Here is an 18,349-nt window from a genome sequence, read left to right as displayed (position 1 = left end):
TCTCTCATCGTACACATATTCTAGTTAATTGATTAAATGAAATAAATACTGGTGATATCTATTTTTATTATTTCCTAGCTTGTCTCCCGGGCTCATATGGTGACCACTGTTCAAAGCTTTGTAAATGCCCCCATGGAACGCCATGTAATCACATCAGTGGGGAGTGCGGCTGTCCTCCAGGATTCACAGGCAACGGATGTGACCAAAGTAAGTGACAGAGTAAAAAGCAAGGGTCCTTCATGCGTTGTCTGTATGTAAGAAAATAGCTTGCAAGCCCAGGATTTTTGTCCTATGATTGGTATTTGGTGAGACACTTGTTCTTGGCGGTTTTACTCTTCACAGGGGCAAATAGTCAGAACCGCACAACACAGCCCTTTTCTGATAACTGAACCTGGGGATGACCAGGAGCAGCAGCTAGCGGTTCAATGCTGGCCCACCTGTGTTGTAGCAAACATATACAATCCTTCACTCTCACTGCAGTATTAGCAGGTTGCGTCACAGTACCAGTCTTGCACTATTCCAGCCTCACAGTGAATTGTTGCACAATGATCACATCTCAGGACACACCTCAGTCTCAGTGTGGTACGCCTACCGGTCTGTACACACCAGTTGCATTAGACATTGCCCCTCTCTCTGCATCTCAAGGCGGCATGCTGACTGGTCACTTTACAGAGTTACAAGTTTACATATTATTAGGGTTTTTTTTATGTGGATCCACTGTGAATTTATTTGTTTTTTTTTTATACCCCCAGCTTGTGTTCCGGGGACATACGGCTTGAATTGTGGCAAAATTTGTCAGTGTCCCGGTCAGCATCAAGACTGCCATCCAGTGACTGGGGAGTGTATCTGCGCTCCAGGTTATCACGGACACACATGTCTGCTAAGTAAGTAAGACCTGGCTGCATATTACTTCAACAAAACGACATTCTATGCTAGCAACCAAATCCCTGAACTGAATGTTATACATATTCATATTCCAGAATGCACCAGTGGATATTATGGCCGAAATTGTGAGCATGAATGCAAATGTAAGAATGGTGGCCATTGTGAAGCTACAACAGGAGCATGCCATTGTTTGCCCGGGTACTTGGGGGCAGATTGTGGCACTGGTAAGTGTCAGTCCTCCTGACTTTCTGCATGCTGCTATGGACACCATTGTCGTGTCACGTAATCGGTGGTTGTGTTCTGTTATAGTGTGTCCTCCAGGAAGATATGGAAATGGATGTGCCCATGTCTGTCACTGTGGTCCTAATGGATCCTGTGATCACGTGACTGGTAGTTGTGTCTGTGCGCCTGGAAGAAGAGGACAGAACTGCGAACACGGTATAAATACTAATCATAGACTGGTCCTACACCGCATGTTATATAGAATAAAATGCACCTTGGACAACCCCTTATCGCCCTGTTGATGAACAGCTTGGGGGTGTATGCCTGATGGTGGGGGGGAGTGGGCATAGTTGATTTCTAGGTCACCCTTTAAAATGAGTAGGCATCAGTGTAGCTATCCAAATGGGATTGTACATAGAGGAACCCTAATTCTATAGGCTTCATATGGCCTAATGACAATGGCGTACCAACCCTGGAGGCAATATAGGAAATTGCTATGAGGGAGTAGAGGGAGGGGGGGGGGGCGGCAGGTGCCTTTCACATCACATTGCTCTCTTTTTTTGTCTAACATTCCATAGATCATGCAGTTCCCTCCAAAATTTTTAAAAGATTTTTTTTTCTTTATTCTTCAGATGTAATTGCTTAAAATATCAAGAGAAAATACATTATTTTTACTACTTAGACACCTCTTTACCCTACTATTGAAAGGCAGGCCCAATACACCCCTCCTTAATGGGTAATATGTCAGCTCTTTGAGACAGAACATTGAATTAAGGTGAAACTCTATGGAAAACTGAATTTGAGAACATGTATATGTACTTTTTTACATTTCAGTCTGCAGCAAAAACTATTTCGGGGTAAATTGCCAACAGATTTGCTCCTGTAAGAATGGAGGATTGTGTAACCCAGTCAATGGGACGTGCAGCTGTAGGCTGGGATGGATGGGAGTCACATGTGAGAAAGGTATGTAAAGCTCATTCAAACTGAGCAATGATTGGTATTTAAAGGGTAACATACATTTTTGCCCATGTCGCTGTACCTTTAACCTGTACTGGGATCATCACAATTTAGGCCTCTGGAGGTGAAGTAAAAAAAAAAAATTGAAATGCTACTTAGCAGTGTCCCCTAGTTGTCAAGTTGTTGTGAATTTTAAGTGGTCACTGCACTTTGATACAAATTTAGCATAAATCAGTAGTACGGATAAATATAAGAAACTTTGTAATATATTGTATCAAAGAAAATTGCCCCTTTCTCCATTTATCAGACTCACTTTCTCTAAACTGTTCATTCATTTTCAATCTCTGCTAAATTTATCTGGAGAGACCAAAACGGACTGTCAGCTTACAGAGGTACAAGTGACAGCTCCTCTTTAGCTAATGGAGAGGGAAGGGGAGCAGAGAGCGAGCCTTGTGACAAATTGCTATCTCTGTATCAAAACATATTAAATTACATTTAAGATGTCACCGCAGGAACATCACAGCTGACAGTTTGCTACAATTGTGTCCAGCCTAGATAATCTTCTTTGAGCTATAAACACTCATTGACAAAAAATAAGTAAATAATGCACCCAGTTAGAAATGTCAGATTTCTGTAAAACTCAGTATGCGGTTATGTCTTGAGCAGACATGTAAAAGATTACAGGTGTCTGATTATACACTAGGTCTTGCCAGGGTGTAAAAGGGCTTCCCTGCAGCCCTATAAAAAGACTGTCAGAGGATACTTTTGGGTAGTGTACCTCTTTGCGAGAGATTATTGACTGCTAGACATTCCTTTACACTTGAGTGGGGACATCAGTGGGATGAGAGAAGCAGGATGGTCATTTCGATGAATTGGCCACCATCTAGACTGTTAGGAAGTGACAAGAGTAGTGGTTACGTGAGGACTCGTACATATGGCGAACAGGTTCTGAATGGCCCAGGGAGACCAACAGTAGAGAGGACCATTTTATCCACTGACAAACATGAGCAGGTTCCACGGTTTCTTTGTCCACAAGTCAGACACAGTTAACACCTTCATTACACATCCCTGTCTCTGCCCAGACCATTCCCAGAGGCATAGCAGAAGGAAACTTGGTGTCCCATTATGTTCCCTACCATTGGCAGCCAGTCATTCTCACCTTTGTTTCAGTTGTATTGTGAATAGGAAACCTAGACTGCTATAGGCTAGAACCGTATCGTCTTTAGTCATGAATCCAGGTTCTGTTTGGGATACGATGATGGTTGTGTATGAGTATAGAGGCCTTGTGGTGAGTGTTTCAATCCCGCCATTCTCCTAACTGCTGGTGTGATGGTGGTGCTGGTGCATATGACATTGAGTTGTCCCTAGTAGTGATATGAGGGACTCTAACATCTCAGTGATACAAGCAGGACATCCTGCAACCACATGTGTATATGACATTGAGTTGTCCCTAGTAGTGATATGAGGGACTCTAACATCTCAGTGATACAAGCAGGACATCCTGCAACCACATGTGTTGTCTCTCGTGGAAAGGCTTCCAACTGGCATTTTTTAGCAGGATTTTGCTCGGTCACACACATCAAGAGTTTACTAGGAATGTCTCCACCAGATGGCTTGTCTGGTCGCCAGAGTTATCTCCAATTGAGCATTTATGAGGCCAGCTGGGATGCCAGCTACAGCAGTATGCAGAATCTACAGGACAGCTGAAATTTGAGGGCAAATATGTATACCTGTATACCTTCATGCACAACCGTATCTCATCCTGTATCCATATTAGAGGCAGCCAAACATGGTACCAGAGCCTCCGCTCAGTCGTACACTTTCCCTGATAAGTGTATCCCTTGGCTCTAATATTGCAGTCACTTAGATACATCATTATTACATTTAGACACATATACAGTAGTTTCATTCGTTTCCAGCAATTCCTTATATTTTTGTTAGTGAGTGTATACAAGTGAGTGTATATAGACAACACCTGTACTAATAGTTTGTTACAAAGTGCAGGTAATCTGCACCAGGCTAGGATCTCTCCAATGTGATCTTCATATAAAGCAGAACAATGCAGGGTAAATATTCAGTAAATCCTCATTGATATAATTGTTGTCAATTATTGCAGAATGTCCTCCCGGGAGATATGGAGCCGGTTGTCAGATGGAATGTTCCTGCCTGAACAATGGGACATGTGACAAAATAACTGGGACCTGTCAGTGCTTGAGAGGGTTCTACGGAAACGCATGCCAACACAGTAAGCTGCCCTGATATGCCAGTCTATCAGGAAGAGGAAATGTCTGTGATACAAGGAGGTGCTGAGGGCCACAACATCTCCTCCCTGACCCTAGGGAGATGCCTATAGGTTTTCTTAGGCTTGGCCTTCATATGACGATATGGACTATGACCTATGGATTTTACAATCCTATTCAATTGTTCATCGGGTCTCTAATCTTATCTTGTTCTCACAAAAATAATGAAGTAACGGCTACATAAAGCAGAAATGCATCTGAAGGCGCTTAAAGGGCGAGTTCTATTATATACATCAATGGCATATTTAATTTACACTGGATGGGAAAAAAATGGACTCCCGTACTACTGATATTTTGTAGCACCTTTATAGAAATAGCCTGTTTAAGAGCCTATACAGTGTACTTTATACTACCTATAGAAGCCAAAAAGTCAAATGGGGAAATGGATCAAGAGTGGTATAAAGGGAAATTAGGACAGCTACAACCTTTGTGGTTTCTATGTGCAGGTGACCGTAGCGACATAAATTATTGCTATGTGAAATCTCTACACCTTTCCCAATACAAAGTATTTTCGTACACATATTTGCTCCTGTCATGGGCAGGCAGGGTGAGACAGACCCACTAAGAGTGCTCCTCCGGGCCTGGGCTTTGGCACAGTGATGGGCCTCATAGATCCAACACAAGACAAGGCCATTTGGGGGTGACTTGGAACAGTCCTTGTCACTTAGGTCTATTTCTTATGGGATGATTCACTAATTATCTAAGGGGCCCCTGTCTGACTGAACTCAAAAAGGAGCACGTTCCTTAAAAACAGTGGACACTTGGGACGCTTGTTATAGAATAAAACTTAGTTGCGCTCCGCTTTCTTCTCTGCAGTTTGTCCCCGTGGTTTCCATGGAAACAAATGCCAAGAAATGTGCGACTGTGAAAATGGAGCATCATGTGACCCGTCAACAGGGGCCTGTCGCTGCCCCGCTGCTTTCTATGGAGACAGATGCGAAAAAGGTCAGTGCTATAGGTACAGATGGGACGTAACGACCAAAATGCCAAGATAGTGAGTGCAGAGACTTACAGCGGCAGGAAGGGTTAAATAATAAAATAAAAATATATAATAAATAAAAATAAATAGCACTATTATAGATCGTTTTGTTTTATGAGACTAAATATTTCTTTATGAACCTATTACTCTAGTCACATGCAAAGCTGCATTCAGAGATAGGTTCTGCAGCTTGCAAACAGCATCTCAATACCTCCCCCTGCTGGAAAAAAATATGTACAGCACATGTACTACTGTAGTGGCTTGGAAGATGTAATGTTTACCGAGTGGGGGCGTTCACACTACCGTCGGTGTCCGACAGGTAGTGTCCGCTCCTAATGTCCGCTCAAAATCTGTCACGGACATTAGGAGCGGACACTAGCTGTCGGACACCGACGGTAGTGTGAACACTCCCTTACATCTGTACCGTGCAGCACACAAGACAGCAGCACGTGGTATGAACACACACCTATCTGAGGGCTCCTTTACTAGTAATGTAAAAGAATAAAGATCCAGCCAGACTTCTGCTTCCCCCATGTCTGATCAGCCTCATCCATCACCTTTCATCTTCTAGGGTGCAGCTCAGGAACATTTGGAGAAAATTGTAAGAAGATTTGTGAGTGTGAAGGAAACGGACCTTGTGACCCAGTGACTGGAAGTTGCATTTGTCCACCCGGGAAGACAGGAACAACCTGTGATCTAGGTACAGAATGCCCTCCATTCTAGATTATTGTTAGGCCAGTGCAACTCGAGCTGTAAAATTCAGCAACCTGGAGTTGTAGTCTTGCAATAATAGTGAAGCCACAGCTTATTGTACATGACTGTATACAGGTCCCAGTATGCCGAATAACCACAAATTACCGTATCTTGTAATATGAGTGGTAACGGCCCACAACAGCCAGTACCATAATGAAAGTCTATTATGCATCTTACTAATATGAAGCAGGTCATGTCTTATTGATCCCAGATTTAGAGAGGTTATATCTGATCTATGCATCTTACTAATAAAACACAAACACCCTATGTGGTTTTTGTAGCAATGTTTAAAAGAAACTGAGTACCTAAAGTACCCAGTGTAACCTAGCACAGTTATGAAAATGCCCAGTAGATGGCGCTGCCACTGACCTGCTTGTTCCTATCCCCAGATTGTAGAATAAACCACTATGGACCAAACTGTACCCTGACCTGTGAATGCGGCTGGAACGCACAGTGCAATGCCCTGACCGGAGGATGTATCTGTCTCAACCGCTTCATAGGAACCACCTGCCAGGAAGGTAAATATAAACTAATATATTCCTATGAGACTGAATTTTATACATATGCAATATAGGGGAGCAGAAGTAGCAGTTGCAGCTGGGCCATGTTGACTGAGGAGGCCCAAATGTCTCTCTGACACCTATATCATAAATGGTATTTGGTGTGTAGGGGGCTCCTTTACAGATTTTGCACAATTCCTGCACATTTCTACATTAGATCTACATAAATAGAGTCCCACCGTATCATTTAAAGAGGTTTTCACATTCTTTAAAGTGATGGCAAATCTCTAGTATTCCCATCATGTGAGTGATTTAGCATTGCATTCATTTTCAAGTTTTCCAATGCATAGCATGCCCTCTCGCCCGACTACTATAGCTGTGCAGGGACCTGCATATGGCTCCATTCACTTGTATAAGGCTATAGTGATCTGCATGCTGTTTGCTCAGCTCTTGTTCACATTGTAGGCTTACCCGCAGGGAATAATCAAACAGGTCAATGTGACTCACCCACTATAGATAGGATAAGGTTTAGGAGTATATTAATATAACATCATTATTTTGGGATGTATTGTAGCTTTACCATTACTGTCTGAACTGTCCTCATAAAAACCTGTTTACTCTGGCTGTATTTGCAGGAGGCCCTCCCCCGCTTATGTCTGCTCAGCTACACGCACTTCTCAGTAAGTCCTAACTTTTTCTCCTCTTGTCCATATTTTGTGAAGAAAAAATGTGTGCACTAAAATATAACTTTTAATATTGATCCGCTAAAATATATCGTCAGCGTGAAATAAGAATTGCGCAATAGCCATATATCACGACCGGTGGGGCTATGTCGCTTATGCCCTGTGCGTTGTGCGTATGTAACCACTAACTACTGATGAGCTGGGCAGTGGTCTTAGCAGAAAGGCGTTAGCTTTCTAAAAAAAAAAAATCACCTTTAAATATAAGATAAAAATAGATTTTAATGGTTACCCAGCTATGGGATATGGTCAAACACTAGCACATATTTGGCAATGGCGCATTTATTTCACGCTGAGGATATATTTTAGCAGATCAATATTAAAAGATATATTTTAGGGTACGCTTTTTTCTTATTGTTCAGTTCGGTTCTAGTTGAGTGCACTTATCACTTTATCAAATATATGTATATAAATTCTTGGGGTATATTTTGCGATAGGTTTAGCTGTCACTTAGAGGCACAGCGTCAAGCATGGTTTCTATAATATAGTAGACTTGCACTTGGCAATACCAGGCATAGCCCATGGCCAAGTGTGGTGCAGTTTCAAGGAGAAAAATAAAGAGCACACTTATTTCTCTTATCCTGGAAAAGCCCTAAAAATGCTATGAAAATTACATACGCGGATCGCTGGACTTGACCGGAGGCCTTCTTTAGGTCCAGGAATGCAGAAAGGCTCCTTTCTAGCTGCTCCTTTCTGTCAGGTTCTCTCCTTCTTGGAGGCAGTAGAGTTTATGGCTGTTATTCCCTCTGTATGGACTGGTGAATGGTCCTAGGAGACTCTGTACCTTACATGGGCTGTGAGATTCACCATGTAGCTCCTAGGTTTGGCAGGAGGAATCTGAAAGTCCTGCTTGGATTTGGACTAGCAGCAGGTGCTGTTACCTCACACACTACACTCTCCAGAAATGGCTGCCCTGGTGTCCTTTCCCCTGCTAAGAGGAAGGCAGGGCTAAAGTCTCCACCCACAGCTTACTAGAAGCTTCTGTGCAGAAGCGCGTGCTGTGTATGGAGTGATTGGGACCCTATATCACATGCACCTACATAGAGTGAACCATAGGTGGCAGTAGAGTAGTATATGGCAATAAACACAATGTATGCACACAGAAAATACAGATTATACCATAGAAAGTGATATCCAGTATTAGTGCATTGTGAGAAGAGAAACATTACATTACATACCATACCACAACTACTCTTATAATGGCAGGAAGGAGTGCACTGGGACACTACACTTGTGCATCTCTTCCCATACTCCAGGCCACCAAACACCGGTATTCCCAATCTCAACCATGAAAGGTTTAAATTGGCAATATCCCTTTAAAGGGGTTGTCCCATAGCAAGGATCCTATCTATACTGCTAGATTATGTGCATTTAAGACTTTTTCTAAATGCATTGCTTTATCAAAACTGCTTTGTTTGGCCGCTATCTTAATTTATTCAATTCATTGTTTACATGCGTTTCTATGACCACGGGCCCTGCACCACAGGCTTATCTGCTCAGTTCAAAAACCGTAGGGCTGAGACATATATTTTTTCTTTCACACATTATCTGCTCAGTCCCTCAGTGATGTAGCTGCCTGCTCTCAGGGGGGAGGGAGGGGCTGAGTGCTGGAAGCAGCTCTGAGCTGTGTATGTCTCAACGGAGCTCCTCAGATAGGGGAGGGGGGAGGTGAGTGCTCCGGGATTTCTGAGCTCTTATCTCCTGCTCTTCTACTTATCAGCCGCTTTAATTGAATTTGGCTGATGAGGGCTGAGATAAGGAGTCCGGTACCTCTGTATGTAATGCAAGCTGACTCAAATTCAGCTCTGCTACATCAGCTTCTACATCAGCTTCATACTGTGGTAATGCATTTATAACCAATCCTTCATTACTGACTGCAAACATAGCAGATGGCAGAGCAAGTGAAACCCCGCCCACCAATGTGCCGATAGAACCAGGAAGTGAACAGAGCACAGAGCCTGCAGGTTGGTGAACAAGGGTTATGGGAATACCCCTTTAAGCTCACTTGATCTTCAGTCAAGGAGGGTCCAGATGGAATAAAGCTTCTAAAACGCGGCCACATTACAGCTAACTGAATTGTGCCCTTCATCTGTAATAAGTGAAGCGTGAAACTGCAAAATTGACAACCACAGGAAATAATTTAGCGGTAAGGCAGTAATGGCTGTGAGTGCACAGATGTTTCCGCTCCGCCTAAGGAGGTCCATGTCCCCTCTGTCAGGACAATCTTCTGCACTGTAGCTCTGACATGTCTGTACGGCTCTGGCCAAGCATAGTTAACCTTTCATTTGGCACAGTAGTCTGTCACTGAAAAGGCTGAAGGCTTGGCGGCCCTGCAGAGGATTGGTGATGCTTCCTCCAATTGGAGAAGTATCTTTCCCATTGTGAGCCATGTAGGAAAAGGTTGTGTAATTCAAGTCCTATCCCACCACCTGTCTCTCCTCTGGTTGGGAAGACATAGTCTAGCCTTGGCCCAGATCTACAGAGCATATACTATGTAGTGTTATTAATAATGGTCTCTCCTTTGACTTCCAGATGCACAACCTCGACCAGCACATCGATCTTCAGTTAGATATTTAATACATTCAACCAAACATCGGCCATAGACTTGTTCTGGGAGCAAAATCCATTGCAGACGCCACCATAAGGCCACCATCTATATGGGACACTAATGTTCATATGGGAGAGGCAGATATTCTCAAGTGAAGACTTCTGGAATATTTACCATTAGGGAAAGTCACATTTGCACATACAAGATACGACACCCTGACCACCTTTGAATGCAGAGACCATGAAGACAACTCACATTTCTTGGTTTGGTCTTTTGACATTTCCATTTTCTATCCATGGTCCAATGGCCATAAGAAGGTCACCACTGATTTGACACTAAGACGTTCTTCTGGGGAACCATGGTCTGCCCCTGCTGTCTCCTGCTCTGAGACTGGACACCATGATACTCAGTGGCTGTGGATGTCTTGAATTTGCAGCAATTTTTGAACACCAGCCAACACATCCTTGGAGACTTTCTGGCTTTGGGTCAAATAACCTTAATGACATCTTGGTCATTATCGTCCATGACTTGTTTACCTGATACATAGTTGAAGAGTCTATTTATGTTGACTTATTTATGAGCCAGATTCTTGAAGACTCTGCCACGTCTGGTGACCATATGTGGCACCAACAAGTTCATGCAATATCAAAAGGAATTTCATGTCTGAGGTTTTTCATGTCTTGCCATCCACAAATCTGTCTGTGTAATCATGATACATTTTAAGCAGCCGTGGTATATCTGTTTATGTAGTTGTCACACAGCTTTTTCAGGGCCCTGACTGGTGAAATCTGCCTCATTGTGCAGCAATATGTCAGTGAAGCATGTATTATTACATACACCGTCAGATTTACAGTTCAGGATTCCAGCAAAGCTGGGTGACAGGTTATCACACCTTTCCCTATCTCCTGAATGGTAATCGGCATAGTTACACGTGATGCATATCTTGGCCAGTATCACTACATAAGAAGACATAGACAAAGCTGCAGCAGTGGCAGGAACGGCGACGTGGTTGCTTTGTGCCAAGGTTCACATCTGTTGCATTGAAGACAGCAGCCAATGTCTCAGAGCAGAGAGAGTAACGGTCTATATGTATGTAAGGTGTTAATGTAATGTATAACTGGAGGGGTGTCCTATTATTAAGGATTTACAAGGAAAAAAAGTGCAGAAAATTTTTTGGTGCTTTAAAAAACCTTTTCCTTAGTACTTGAAAAATTGTCTCATTTAGCAATGTCTGACAGAAGAACTGGCAAAACAAATCCATCCCAGACCGAGAAAGAAAGAAACCCGGCTGACCAAAGTGACTCCAGACTGGTCGCGTCTTCTGAGGCCCACTGGATATAGGATGTGATATCTGCGCTCTGTAAGTATGAGGTGCTATATTGTTAGGACTAGTGAGATTTTCAGCATCTGCGCTAGCTGTCAGTGGATGGAAAAAACATATTTAGAGGCTAAAAAACAAAAACCACCACACAAACTAGTCCTAGTTTATACATCTTGTTACAATGTGTCACTGTAGGTAAATAGAGCAAGTGAATATAGCCTAAGGTGTCTGCACATGGCATGAGAGTTGTATGGAGCCACACATGGCATGATAGCTGTATGGTGCCAATACATTGGCACCCTTACAAGTACTGGAATACCTCCTTAGTAGAGATGAGCGAACACTGTTCGGATCAGCCGATCTGAACAGCACGCTCCCATAGAAATGAACGGAAGCACCTGTGACGCTGACTTTGCTGGCGGCCGGCCGGCGTCACAGGTGCTTCCATTCATTTCTACGGGAGCGTGCTGTTCGGATCGGCTGATCCGAACAGTGTTCACTCATCTCTATTCCTTAGGTCTTCAAATTGATATAGAGATTTTTTACTTCGTTGGATTTTGACTCCAATACAAAACAGGAAAAAAAAAAAAAAAATCGACACATTCTAATCTAAACCCAAGAAGGATTACACCTAACACAGAATGCTGAAGGCCACATGACTCCATACCAAAACGATATATAGGGTATGTTGTGTGCGTAGTACCCCAGAGTCACCGCCCTGTAGACCAGAGCAGATTATACGTACTGGTTCGGCCTTTAACTTGCAGAAACTTTCCCTATATTATACACTGTAACAACCCCTTAGCCATACGTGCAGTACTAGTCAGGCTTTAGATGAGACCAATGTCCTATGAAATCTATTCCTAAGACAAAACACTGGATCTACATTGCACAATATCACTTGTCATCCAGGATAATTCTAACATATGTGAAAGGCAAGGGCACTGCCGAAAAAGGAGGTTACACTATTCCCCCTCCAGCCTGCAGAGGTTACGGTTTCTACTTCTACATTTTAACCAATTCTAAGATTATAATAAAGTCACAGGTCAGACGCGGTCGCTGATGAGATTCGCAGAACTGTCGCCACCCCCTTGTTTTGCTTAGACCAACCAGTCCAAATGTGTTTTCAGCACGTTCCTTTAATAATAGGAGGCCCTTGATGTATATTTAGGAAGCGCTGTATAACATGTATAGGTCACCAGAGAACAGTCTGTATGTATGTACTGTATTTATCAATACCGAGGTCATTACATAATTTATACTTTTTCACTTGTTTGGAATGAAGCGATTACTTGGAATGCAACATGATCTTAATAACAACCATTTTATGTAATAAACAGCCGTGTCATGTGATCATTCGCTTCTCAACTATCGGGATGGAGTTCTTAAGATTGTGCTCCTAGGCTGTTTGTGGTTTTCCTGCTTGCAATGTAGATCATTGTGCTGACACCTAGTGGCCACTAAGTAAACTGACATTTTATATTAGGGCACATGAAAGGGGATGTCATAGCTGGGTTGGTATTCTATTATGGCATCTGGACATTATCAAGGGTGGAGGTCCTAGGTAGGGTGCACCTTGCCTTTGTGCTGTCTGAGGTGGAAAGGGAATCGCACCCCCACCCAATATCCACTCCTGACATTTCCCCTTGATCCTGATAATACTGGAAAAAAACATTTGTACTCTACAAGGTCTATATACAGGGCTATAGAAGTGGCACTCTGAGGTGTCTATATACAGGACAATAGATGTAATTCTTTGCAGTGCTGTGATGTGCAATAGAAGTGGTACTATTTGATGTAATCTTCCTACAGAACACAAATATGACAATGCCACATTGTTTTTACATTTAGGTATTACATGTTAGCACCATTATTTATAAACAGCTGAATGGAATGATACTGCCACCTTGTGTTCACTTTTAGGCATTACATTTCATCATTGCTCTCATTCACACTGACTAATTTACCAAAATGATACACTATATGCTCATTTATATTAAAAACTTTAATATTGTACTTTTTACAGTAGAAAAAAAAATCTCTACTAATGACTTCTTGGTGCGCTTGTGCCTATAGAAAGCGGTTTGAACCAGAGTGGAGGAACGGGGTAGCAGCCTTGGGGCTAGATCACAAGTGGTTCCACGTGTAGACATTCCGTCATGGCTGCTGCAATGGGATGCCGCTGCAGTGCACTGCCATCCTGTTGTGGCATTCCGGATTAGGCGCAAATGAATGGACCAGAGCATCGCACTGCGGATGATTCAGAATCCGTGGCAAGATAGGGCAGCTCGCTTCTTTTTTCCCACTCCTAGCTAGTGAAAAATAGAAGCGAGCGGTTCCCATTGAAGTCAATGGGAGTAGCGAATTTTGAGGCAAATTCCACGTCAAAATCCACTGCCAACTTGCCCCGTGTTAACTAGCCCTAAGCCTCTCATGGGACAGAAGGATTTCAGATTCTCTTAGAGTGCATTCACATGGAGGAACTGATCCTAGATGTGCCCATATGGACAAAAGCTAAATGTAGCAAAAACAAGGAACCATATAACCATACAACTCTTATCCAAAAGATTGGGGAAAAATTGCGGATTGCTGAGGGTCTGACAGCTGGGACTACAATGATCACAGGTAATGGGGTGCCGTAAATGTAGTAGCCTCACTCCGTTCACTTTGATAGGACCACCGAAACTCAGCACTTGGCCTTCTTCAGCGATCACACTCAAATAAATGGAGCAGCATTTACCGCCCATCCTGCTGCTGGGGTGCACTGACCAACAAGTTACCTCCTATCCTTTGGATACGGATTACCTTATTCTGACAGGAATACCCCTTTAAGGAAAGTTCTTTTGTGGTGTTTCGAAGGCGTCCCTGCCGTAGCTATTGTCAGTGTTAATATCTAGAGATGAGCGAGTACTGTTCGGATCAGCCGATCCGAACAGCACGCTTCATAGAAATGAATGGATGCACCTGGTACTTCCGCTTTGACGGCGGCCGGCCGCTTAACCCCCCACGTGCCGGCTACGTCCATTCATTTCTACGCGAGCGTGCTGTTCGGATCGGCTGATCTGAACAGTACTCGCTCATCTCTAGTTAATATCATTCATTTTTCTGTTCTGAAATCAAGGCCTCAGAACTAAGGTAGAAATGCACGTACACAGATACATGTCCAACCCCAGCACAATAGAGGTTCTCAATGATTTTTGAGCACATGCATTATATACAGCTCTGGATACATTGTACGTAAAACATGTAGTGTTTATTAATAGGATTAATTACATTCATAGATTGCATTGAAATTCTACATCAAGAAATGAGGCGGCAGCTCAAGACATGAAATCGGGGACCTTAGATAACTCCATCATCATCGGCTAAAACCAGACCAACAGTTTAATAAGGATATGTGGTGGAAAACCCGTCACTAGTGGGCGCTAGCTGCATGCTCAACCCAATAATAGAACAGTATGCAGCAAGTAGGCTGTCTGCTATAAAGATATATTAAGAAAACAAACAAAGAAGGTTGGATGTACAAAAGGGTAAGAGGGAATTTTCATGGAGAAATCCTGATGCTTGTCACCACTGCATATGGAGTATAGGTGGTTGTGTATGGAGTGGACGGTTGCCATATACCAATATCTACATATAATCTGCAGTGGTTCTAGTATACAATATATACATGTTATTTAGGCTCAGTGTAAAACAATATAGTCTTCTCTAGGAGAATGTCTCCTTAATATGCCATTAGAAAGATTTTTTTGTATTTGGAAACTGAAGACACGAAGTCATAACTGCTATACAGCACATAATACAAATCCGTACCATGGGTACACAAGGCCTAAATGTCAGTTTGGCAACACATAACAATTCATAATTTTTTTTTTCTAATAAATGGCAATTTAAAAAAAAAAAAAAACGACGACTAGGAAAATCCCCAAAAATAATCTGCAAAATATACAATAAGAAGAAGAGGATATCAGATAAAGAGAAAAACTAAATGAGAGGCCAGTAGTATAGTATTATATACACCAGAGTGTCCCCAATGTAGAGCGGAGGGTGGAGCGCCACATACAGGCCGGGGCAGTGAACTTACAGAATTCTTCATGTATAAATTAGATATGAAAACCTAGAGGCGAGGCCTGTGAATCAGAATACCAATCCTCAGAGAGCAGGGAGCACACTACCCGCCATGGGAGCTGGGGGAACATTTATACTTTGTGGATTGCTGAGAATTAAATGGTTCAGTTGACTGTAATGTACGGCTGTAGTTCATCTACACATCTGTTTCGATCCTCAGTCTTTCCATTCGCTTAACATTACGTTCCACAGCTATCTGGTTAGTGATTTCCTTGGCACAGCTTTGAGGAAACCATCCCCTTTCTCCATCTCGCAACCTCTCCCCCTGATACCAACCTGAAAAAAAGACAAAATAAAAAAGGGATAAGTCAATTGGTTGTCAAGCATCACCTTCATTCTTATTTGGTCTAAAATTACTATCTGAACACAGTGCGATCTTCAAAGTGACCCCCAAGCTAAGCACTCATGAGAAAAGTATTGGGCCTCAGCTCTTAATCACTGAACTAGGGGGTTTCATGCAGTCCCGCTGCCATGATACACCATGTAACGGGGTATTATTTTGGGTTAAAAACGAACAGGTCATCAATACCAGATCGGTGGGGGTCCAACGTGTGTCACCCACACTGGCCAGCTGTTCTCAGCTTATACAAAGCAGAAACACAGCTCTGTTCTGTGTAGTGGCTGAACCGAGTGATTGCAGCCTAGTGCCCATTCTAGTGAATGAAAGCTGATCGGCAGTAACCTGGTCAGACCATGACACAGAAGAGAGCTGGCTATTTCCAGCCCCATTCTCTGTGTAATAGCTACTGAGAAAAGCTGATCAATGGGGGTGCAACATTTCAAACTGACCCCACTGACTTATAGGTGACATATCCTTAGGACTGGTCTTCAGTATTTTTAGCCAGGAAAATCCCTTTAATGCTTTATACCAAGACTATTCGGACAATTGTACACTTCAAGTTTGTAGGAACAATTTGGGGAAGGTCCATTTCTGTTCCAGCATGATTGTGTCCCAGTGTAAACAGCAATATCTATAAAGGCACGGTTGTGCGAGTTTAGTATGGACGAAATACAAAATCATGTAGAGAGTCTTCCCAGAAGAGAGGAAGCGGTTTTAGCTACAAAGAGTGGGGCAGAACACATAATGGATTTAGAATGGGATGTAATAAACACTCCTGTAAGTGTGCCAAAACTTTGCACATAGTTTAGGAGACATGTGAGTTACAGATACTACCTTAATTCAGTGTCATTTAGGAAAAGTAGAATATCCCTTGAAGACCTCAATGCCATGGCCAGATGATCATTTCTAGCTGGGGCACACTTAGAAGAGGACAGGCAGGATGTGTACCTTACATTCAAGGGCTAAGGGGGCAACAATCTATTTTGCTATGGTTAAAGTTAGAAAAATGAGCCTTTGGATCTCTCCGATGTGCGGCCTGGTCTTCCTACACCTGCCGCCATGTCACAGAACCAGAACATTTTCTTTAACCCCATCACAGCTGTAGCACTGTTAGGTAAGTTGCAGCAACTTCTGATTGGATCAACCCTTCTAGCAAAGTGTCAAGAGGGCGACAACCTTTCCCAATGTCAATATGGCTTATTAGCTATATATTACCATCTTCCTCCTGGAGGACCAAAACCACATCAGCTTGCTGGAGCGACACTTCATCTGCTTGCTTAGCCATATACGCCTTGGTGATCTCTACTTGACGCAAGCCTGAAAGAGGTGAGAAGACTTAGTGCCTAAGTTAAGGTAAGCCATTAAAAGAAGAAACTTTATATTAAAGAATATCCTAATAGAGAAGGATGTTCAACACAAGGGAGGTTCACACAGTATGGGATGGATTTTCCGGTTTGCTCTATTGCAGGCAGATAGAGAAAATATTGGTGGAAACCAACAACATGCTTATATGGATCTGTAATTCTAGCAGTCCAAGTGTGGACAGGTGTCAAGTGGGTAACTAACACCCTAATATTGGAACCTCTCATTTTGTTCAACTAAACACAAAAATACAAATATCAATTATGCAAAAATCTCTTAGTAGCACAGAGTACTGTGGATGCTGTGGCAAGATCTTGACTTATACAGCTTTAGGTTAAGGCCCCAGGTTTTGGTAACAGTGTTTTTTGTTGCAGATTTTGTTGTGACTTTTTGAGACAAAGTCAGGAGTGGCTACAAAAGCAATATAAAACATAAAAGGAAGCGCTCAGACGTTTCCCTTCTCTCAATTCCATTCCTGACTTTGGCGCAAAAAGACTGCAGAAAAATTTCTGTTTCTGCAATGTGGGGCCTTAGCCTAAGGCTTAAGCCTCACTTTGCAGAAATGCAGCTTTTTTTTTTGTTGCCAGCTTTTGCAGCGTTTTTTGAGCCAAAGCCAAGAATGGCTACAAAAGGAATACAAAACATATAGGAGGCTCTTATACTTCTCCCTTCTGCCCAATCCACTCCTGGCTTTGGCTCAAAAAAACGCAACAAAATCTGCAACAAATAAAAGCTTTGTTTCCGCAAAGTTGGTCCTCAGCCTAACACTGGCTTTCCAGACTTGTAAGATTGATGACCATTCCCACCTTTAGGATAAGTCATCGATTAAAGATCAGTGGAAGTCTGCCATCCAGGACTCTTCCTGCAATTGATGGTGAACACAACATGATACATTGTGTAATAGCTCTGCTTTGAATTCCATATCATCCCCATTCCCTTGAATGGGACTGAGCCACAAACAAGCCATGTGACCAATAAGCATGTCATTACATGGCTTGTGAAGCAGCTGCAACTTCAAAACAGCCACAGGGATCCTGGTGAATACACCCCCATGATCTGCCTAAGGATAAGTGGTCAATCCTGTAGGCCCTTTAATTGAACTCAATAGTACATCTCTCTTTAGGTAGCTCCCTCTAGTGGTTGCTGCAGGTAGTCAGAATTTAAGTCTATGCAGGGGATCTGGAACTCTATCAGAAGATGTTCCAGTATTGTAGTCTTACCTGCAGTCTTGGATCTGCTGTATCGCTTACTTTCTTCCTTTACCTCAAGTGCAGTAATCCATCTAGCTCTGTCACTTCTGCAAAACATGAAATG

General features: G+C 42.7%; 2 protein-coding genes across 3 annotated transcripts in view; one reads left to right on the top strand and one right to left on the bottom strand.

Annotated features, from left to right (window-relative positions):
• The window catches only part of MEGF6 (multiple EGF like domains 6), a 267,534-nt gene extending 256,189 nt beyond the window's left edge, over positions 1-11,345 (top strand). For both annotated transcript variants that reach the window (XM_075279921.1, XM_075279922.1), the window contains 11 exons: positions 79-207; positions 753-884; positions 981-1,109; positions 1,195-1,323; positions 1,942-2,070; positions 4,181-4,309; positions 5,181-5,309; positions 5,915-6,043; positions 6,486-6,614; positions 7,232-7,276; positions 9,869-11,345. In XM_075279921.1, coding sequence (XP_075136022.1) covers positions 79-207; positions 753-884; positions 981-1,109; positions 1,195-1,323; positions 1,942-2,070; positions 4,181-4,309; positions 5,181-5,309; positions 5,915-6,043; positions 6,486-6,614; positions 7,232-7,276; positions 9,869-9,939 — 1,280 coding nt within the window. In that variant the 3' untranslated portion in view covers positions 9,940-11,345. The remainder of the gene's footprint in view (positions 1-78; positions 208-752; positions 885-980; positions 1,110-1,194; positions 1,324-1,941; positions 2,071-4,180; positions 4,310-5,180; positions 5,310-5,914; positions 6,044-6,485; positions 6,615-7,231; positions 7,277-9,868) is intronic.
• Positions 11,346-14,465: 3,120 nt separating this feature from the next.
• The window catches only part of ARHGEF16 (Rho guanine nucleotide exchange factor 16), a 45,515-nt gene continuing 41,631 nt past the window's right edge, over positions 14,466-18,349 (bottom strand). Inside the window, exons 13-15 of the mRNA XM_075279936.1 lie at positions 18,256-18,332; positions 16,889-16,990; positions 14,466-15,609 (exon numbers count right to left, since the gene is read on the bottom strand). Coding sequence (XP_075136037.1) covers positions 15,470-15,609; positions 16,889-16,990; positions 18,256-18,332 — 319 coding nt within the window. The 3' untranslated portion in view covers positions 14,466-15,469. The remainder of the gene's footprint in view (positions 15,610-16,888; positions 16,991-18,255; positions 18,333-18,349) is intronic.

The sequence above is a fragment of the Leptodactylus fuscus genome, chromosome 6, assembly GCF_031893055.1.
Source record: "Leptodactylus fuscus isolate aLepFus1 chromosome 6, aLepFus1.hap2, whole genome shotgun sequence".
Taxonomy (NCBI): domain Eukaryota; kingdom Metazoa; phylum Chordata; class Amphibia; order Anura; family Leptodactylidae; genus Leptodactylus; species Leptodactylus fuscus.
Note: the sequence above shows the minus strand (reverse complement) of the source record. Positions and strands in the feature narration are given on the sequence as shown.